General features: G+C 34.6%; 1 protein-coding gene across 2 annotated transcripts; it reads left to right on the forward strand.

Annotated features, from left to right (window-relative positions):
• Positions 1-2,678: 2,678 nt before the first annotated feature.
• Positions 2,679-5,401, forward strand: LOC114822205 (transcription factor bHLH18-like). Of its 2 annotated transcripts, XM_029096455.2 has the most exons (5): positions 2,679-2,773; positions 2,937-3,028; positions 3,174-3,776; positions 4,003-4,380; positions 4,606-5,401. In XM_029096455.2, the coding sequence occupies exons 2-5, from the start codon at positions 2,993-2,995 to the stop codon at positions 4,678-4,680; spliced, it is 1,092 nt and encodes a 363-aa protein (XP_028952288.1). In that variant the 5' UTR covers positions 2,679-2,773; positions 2,937-2,992; the 3' UTR covers positions 4,681-5,401. The 2 variants fall into 2 exon arrangements, with proteins under 2 accessions (XP_028952288.1, XP_028952287.1); XM_029096454.2 differs by lacking the exon at positions 2,679-2,773 and having other exon boundaries at positions 2,793-3,028.
• The last annotated feature ends 1,691 nt before the right edge of the window (positions 5,402-7,092 follow it).

Genomic DNA, 7,092 nt, shown 5'->3' on the forward strand with positions numbered 1-7,092 from the left:
ATGAATACAATGAATGAATTCGATCTTTTATTTAAAATACTTACACTAGTGGATATCACAAAATCTTATGTTATACTTAATGAAAGTATAAATAAACTATAAGTGTTAGTGAATCTATCGTTTTGATGGGATACGCATTCTATGAAACTAATTTTAATGATCTAACCATCAAACTTGTTTGTATACCCTTCAAGATCGCATACGCCAAAAATCGAAAAAAACAAACATTTAGAGATCAAGTAACGAGACAAAAAATTTCGACGGTTATCAACGAAAAATTACGATTTAACGGTTAATTTAACCCCGATTTTGATAATTTTTTTATAGGTACACTCCTTCACCCTATATGAATACAATGAATCAATTCGATCCTCAATTTAAAATATTTACGCTAGTGGATACCACAAAATCTTATGTTACGATGATCGATGAAAATTGAGGATTATGTAAAAGGAATAACATGCAAGCTTTGAGTTCCATTTGTAAGGTTTAAACTTTTGAGAAATGCTTCACAACCTTGAAAACAAAAACCCTTTCATTTTGCATATCCTTGCACATTTAATATTTTGTAATAGACTAGTAGTGTATGGATGTTTATTTATTCGGCTCTTATTTTTTAGTGTAGATGTAGTACTTAAACGACAAATGTGTTTTAATGTTTTGAAGTAATATTTATGTGGCAATGTGTGGTATGTGCAAATTTAAGAAAAAAAATATTTTTTTTTCTTAACAGGTCATAATGGGTCATAACTGGTCAGGTCACTTTACCTGTTGGGTAAAATGACCTGACCTGTTAAGAACCCGTTAAGATAACGGGTGTGACACGACATGACCCGTTAAGATAACATGTGTTATACGAAAATAACACGAATACAATAGACACGATCCGTTTACCAAGTTTAATTTGATGGACCGTTGTTGCACAACTTTCATAAAAATAGTTTGACTCCTTAACAAATTATTTTTTATTATGGCCCAAACAGGTGGAGGAGAACATCTACCCATGTAGCATATATAATGTTAAAAGGGGAAAAATTAATCCAAATAGAAATAATTTTCAAGCATTATCTTCTTGGGATGTATTATCTACACACATTTTTTTACTTCTCACACACCCCTTTTTAATTTCTGTCCGTTGATCTTCTTCATTTCATCTTATCTGACGGCCTAAAATTAGAAGGGTGTGTAAGAAGTAAAAAAAGGTGTATGAATATCACACCTCTACCTCCTTTTGCAGACTCGCTTAAATTGAATTTGAAAATAATGCTCCTCTTTTAATTGCCACGTTCGTCACTAGAAAAGAAATTAACCATGTTGGTTTATGACCCCAAATGAATAAACAACTTGGGACTTTTAATTGCTTGACTATGACTGCCAGCTCATTGTTTTTAAAAGGTCAAAAAGGGTTTTGGGGTTACTTTGTAGTATGATTTAGTGATATTCATCTTTAATTACAAAATGTTAAGTCTTAAGTTCAACTTTTTTAAATGATAAGTTCGATAACAATGTATTATGACTAGTCCATTACAAAATTTAACATAAATTCTTTACCAATTGATGTAAATATACTCTTCCAAATTTTGATAGAAAAAAATATTTTAGTGCATGATGGAGAAACACCCGTCTTTATGATCACTTCTTGCTCGATCGGTCGTCAGACTCGTGTATATCAAATGCTCGCACTTTCCAATATCTAGAGGTTACCTTTTAGCCAAAATTTTCTTGTTTGATTTTGTTTTCCAGTTTTATGACCACTCTGCATGTCTTGCATTATGATTTAATCAGCGCTTCCATGAAGTGTTGAACTTTTATAATTGTTCTGGTCGGTGAGTAATTTCTTATGCCATATCACTTTTCTTACTTCCCCACTTAGTGGGAAAATACTTTTTTATTGTTGTTGTATATGACTTTTCTTACTTCTCTCTTGGTTACAAGTTTTACGATGGCCTAAACGAAACAAACAAACAAACAGCAACCCAACAGCCCGTCCCCTGGTAAAAACCCTGACCGATAAAAAAGTAGATTTGGAGAATGCAAATAAATAATACCTGGCTACTCAAACTCTAATTATAAATACCCTATGTTTATAACTAGAACCGGTTATATTATAAGTCAATCTGTAAAAGTTATATATATGCAAAAATTCAATGAAAACCAAGATCGTTTAGTTATTGAACTGTATAAAAACATATAAACGGAAGTGGTAGAAGCTTTACAAATTGTCTATTTATTTGCTACGTTGGTTGACTAAACGACCTTAGTTTATTTATTATTTTGTAGTTATGATATTTATAGAGTGATTTATAATAAAAACTGCTCATTACAAGCCCCAAGTTTTGTGAACAGACACGAAGAATTTTAAGTAAGAGTTCATACTTATCATTGAGTAATCGATTATTGTTAAATTCAAACAGAGCAATTCTCCAATAAAAAAAATTAACAAAAGCACAATAAGATATCAAATCACTATTTAGGTACCTAGTTGGCAGGGTATTTACAAAATTAACATAATGAATAAATCTAATATTTAGGTACCTAGTTGGCATCGTCAGACTTGGGAAAGACAATAATAGTGTTTTGTTTTATAATTTCTGTAGATCCGGTATCTCTTATTACCGGTCAAGTTGAAGCTGCCAATTTATTTATTTTTATGCACAATGATTTAACCATACGTCAACGACTGTGTAGTATGAAATAAGGTAGCCAGCCTTTTTTTATCACATTCCATTTGTAGTAATAATATACTTTCTGCAACTCAAGATAAAGGAGAAGGGTAAGCTTCCATATTTCTCTCCCTGTGAAATTAATCAATAGGGTTTCCTTATTTAAGTTCCATTCCTCAAGTTTCATGGTTAACATTAGGCTGCAACTTCTTGTTTCATTTTTTTAACATAAATTGTAAACTGATATCCGACGGCGATTCTTTTGCTCTCCAGGACCATCTTGTCACTAGATTTGATTAAACAGGGGGAACTAGCTGAGCTGCATTAATATGGACGTATCATCAGCCAAATGGTTTTCTGACTCGGTAATTTTCTGACTTTTGAGTTCTGAGAATACATATGGTGTAATAACAAAATACAGTTTAATTATTAGCAATTAAATTGTAGCTTTTGTTATCTGTGTAGTATTTATATAAATTTATTTTAATATTTTTTTGTTCCAATTTGCAGGGAATGGACTACAGTTTCATTCCTCAATGCCACTTGAACGGTCTAGATGAAGGGTTTAATGCACATGATATTGGCACTGCCCTTGGGGAGAATTTCAAACATTCTTTTTCTGAGAGCTATTCCTCTTACTCAACTTTGACAACCAAAAACACCACCACCACCACGACCATCGCATCAAGTGGTTCATCCATTAATGAGACTTCTCATGGTACCAGCTTTGAGAGCCCAGCCAAACTGCTCAAGACTAGCAGCTGGAACTCTAGCATCACAGAAAATGTTTCACCAAAACCTTGTTCTTCCTCCTCCCAGATTCTTTCTTTTGAGAACTTGAACTCACCACTGCCTTCCAACCCTCAAAAGTTTTGTAATAAATTCGAGCCTGCGTTGAAGTCAAAGGATGAGGCACCATCCCAAATTAACATGCAGTTTTCACATGCTCAAGACTATGAAGCAAAAGGCTGTAGCCAGGGCACTAAGAGGCCTTGCCCAACAAGTAGAACACCTTCACATGCTCAAGACCACATAATGGCTGAAAGAAAGCGGAGAGAAAAGCTCAGCCAGCGCTTCATGGCTCTTTCTGCGATCGTTCCTGGCCTAAAGAAGGTACTGTATTTTTCTTGACAAAGATGATCAAAACCCCAATTTTTATACAAATTAGTACATGGTTTATTTAACACTTTGACGACAAAGCATATAAATATATGTGTCTGGTAAACATTAGCCATTAGCTCGTTATCTTGTAATGTCAACGAATCATAGAATGGACTCTAACTAAGTATATAATATGTATGTTTATTAACACTGTAATATTTCAATTTCTTGGCTATAGATGGACAAAGCTTCTGTTCTTGGAGATGCTATAAAGCATGTGAAGCAGCTTCAAGAAAGGGTCAAAGTGCTTGAGGAAAGATCTAAGAAAAGAACTGTGGAATCCGTGGTATTTGTGAAAAAGTCTCAACTCTCCGCTGATGATGACACCTCTTCTTGTGATGAAAACTTTGATGGTTGCAGCCCAGACGAAGCTGCACTCCCAGAAATTGAAGCAAGAGTTTCAGAAAAGGATGTATTGATTCGAATCCACTGCGAGAAACAGAAAGGAGTTGTGGTGAAAATACTAAGCGAAATTGAAAAGCTTCAATTATCTGTGGTTAATAGCAGCATCTTCCCATTTGGGGCCTCCACTCTAGACATAACCATTATGTCTCAGGTATAACTTGTCGGTTATAACATCATCGAGTTATTAATGCTCTTTTGCCAGACTCTATGTTGCTAGATTGTAAATCTCAATGATTGGTCATGTTGATATTTTGTGCGCCACATATTTACAGTAGCATCACAAACATCTGTCAAGACTCTGGCAAGAGACGTTATCCAAACAAAATGCATGTCCTTTTTATAACTGATTGAATAAAAGTTTGCATTTCAACTGCAGATGGATGATGGATTCAATATGACAGTGAAGGATCTAGCAAGAAAGTTGCGAGTGGCTCTGTTGACGTTCATGTGAGATGCCATATGGGGCAGATATTCTAAGGATTCTATTTCTGCAACCTGTACATTATCCGAATTACCTAAAATTTATCTTTTCCCAACCCTTTGCTACTAGCTTGCTACTTTTTTCCATACCTGTGATGTGAGTCTCCCTTATTTTCTGACATCCCCCATTTGGGTCTTTATTTTTCCGTGAGGGTTATTGCTATATGTATTTTCTGGAGGGTTCTTTTTGTTCTTATTTTTGCGTGGTTGGCTGGTTGCTACCACGTTGAGTTTACCCACCTGCTGTGACAAATAAGGAACCCCATGGCCTGGTTTTTAACACAGTTTTTTAAGAGGTTAGAGTTTCATTTTTTAATGAAATATCTTTCTTCTATGTTTTTGGGCTTAGAAAGGAAGCTCAAACTTGGTCTATTTTCTTGTATAGGCCCCCTTAAGCGAAGGGATCCCCATTTAAAAAAAAAAAAAAAGAGATACTCTCTTGACCGTTAGATTTGGCTTTAATAAAATTCTGTGGTTGAAATTAAATCACAGGCCACAAAATCTTAACCACAAAATTTTATTAAAACCACATCTAACGGTCAAGAGGGTGTCCCCAATTTTTTTTGAAAAATGGGTATCCCCTCTCCTTAAGGGCTTCCTTTTCTTGTATTGGGAGAAACAAACTTGATCTATGTTTTAGAGGCTTGACTGTAATCAGTTACCCTTGTTATGCACTATAACTACTTGTTTCATCTTCCTATCTTTTTATCACTAGCTATTTAGTTTATTTTACTCTTTTATCTCTGAGATCTACTAATAAAATTTAATGTTACCTCATTAAATTATTAAATAGAGAAAGACTTGGCTCCTCGAGAATTTAGGAGGAATTTCTCCTTAAATTATCTCCTGGTCTATTCACAATATTTCGTGTTTAAGATTGAAACCGTTTATATTATAAATTACTATATAAAGATCATCTCAACAAAAAATCAATTAGAACTAAGATTGTTTAGTCATCAAACTTTATAAAAACATATGGACGGATTCGGTAAAGGCATTATGAACCGTCTATCTATTTGTTACAATCGTGTGACTAAACAATCTTAGTTTTAATTGTTTATTTACAGAGACGATCTTTACAGACTGATTTATAAATGAACAGTTTCAATCATATTCACAAAGTTCTATGAATGAACTCCTCTTTAATTTAAGGAGTCTAGCTCTTCCATATTAAATATTAAATGGTGAAGCAATAAAGGTAAAATGTAAATAAACTTCAAATAGTTCACAATATATTTTCTCAGAAAGAAATAGAAATAAAAGCACATTCTGTGCTCCTATTAGAGGTGTAAACCATGTGGACTCGAAGCAAAGCCTACATGTTAACTCATCATTTACAATCGAGACACAAATTCAGGTCCACTGAGTTGACTATATACGAGCTCATAACAACTTGTTAATGTGGATGTAAATTTCCACAAAAGATAGACTAACAAAAATGCACCTGAAAAACAATATCGCTAGGCTAAATGACGAACACCCAAGAAAAAAAAAATGGTGCTCGCCCAAGGGTCTCCAATGCATAAGTTAGAAAAATTTTAAAGAAACTGAACGTGAGAGAGTTCTGAGTGGTAAATGGCAATTATCGATCTCTTTGTTTGTTGGCTATTTGTGGGAGAGACTCATCATAGATAGCCGGCTAGCAGTATTGTAGGCCATGCTAGGTAAACCTTAGTTTTATGCTAGTATGGTGCATACCTCACTAAAGAAACTACTGGGGCAGATCATCTTCACATTGCTACTCACCATTGCTGCCACCACCATCCGACCCCACCATAATGACCAACATCACCTTCCTAGCTCTACCATCATTTCCACTACCTCCATTTGCCTCCCCTCCATTGCCGCCACCACCACCCTTTTTTAATCTTCAATTTTTACTCAAATATCTAGATAACAGTGATTATAAGTTCTTTGATGAAATGCCTTTCAAAAATATCAAAGTTAAGGCTAAAAAGGAATGTTGTAAAGCCTTATATAAGGATAGAACCGACGAAAACAACAAGAGGCATAAGATAGCGAAGAATGAGGCACAGAAAGTCATTGGAGAAGTGTCGTTGAAGAAGTGATGAAATCAGCTTTTGACAACATGTATAAGCGATTAGATACCAAAGAAGGACTGTTAGATATCTATAAACTGGCTAGAGCAAGGAAAAAGAAGACGAGCAAGGGAAAGGAAGACAAGAGACTTGAACCAAGTAAGGTGCATCAAGGACGAGAATTGAAATGTTCTAGCTACGAGAACGTGGTTAATGATAGATTGAGAGCTTTTTCATAATCTTTTCAATGAAGGACACAAAAGGAATACTTCTTTAGGTGAGTTGAGTAACTCGGAAAAGTGTAGAAATTATTCCTTCTACCACCGAATCAGGAAAGAGGAAGT

This window comes from Malus domestica, chromosome 16 (genome assembly GCF_042453785.1).
Source record: "Malus domestica chromosome 16, GDT2T_hap1".
NCBI classification, from domain to species: domain Eukaryota; kingdom Viridiplantae; phylum Streptophyta; class Magnoliopsida; order Rosales; family Rosaceae; genus Malus; species Malus domestica.

What these genes read in the sequence shown, in the direction of transcription:
- LOC114822205 (XM_029096455.2), top strand. Translation starts at nt 2,993, where the DNA reads ATGGACGTATCATCAGCCAAATGGTTTTCTGACTCG. An exon ending in CCAAATGGTTTTCTGACTCG is followed by an intron (nt 3,029 to 3,173) that starts GTAATTTTCTGA and finishes TCCAATTTGCAG; the next exon opens with GGAATGGACTACAGTTTCAT. An exon ending in ACATAACCATTATGTCTCAG is followed by an intron (nt 4,381 to 4,605) that starts GTATAACTTGTC and finishes TTTCAACTGCAG; the next exon opens with ATGGATGATGGATTCAATAT.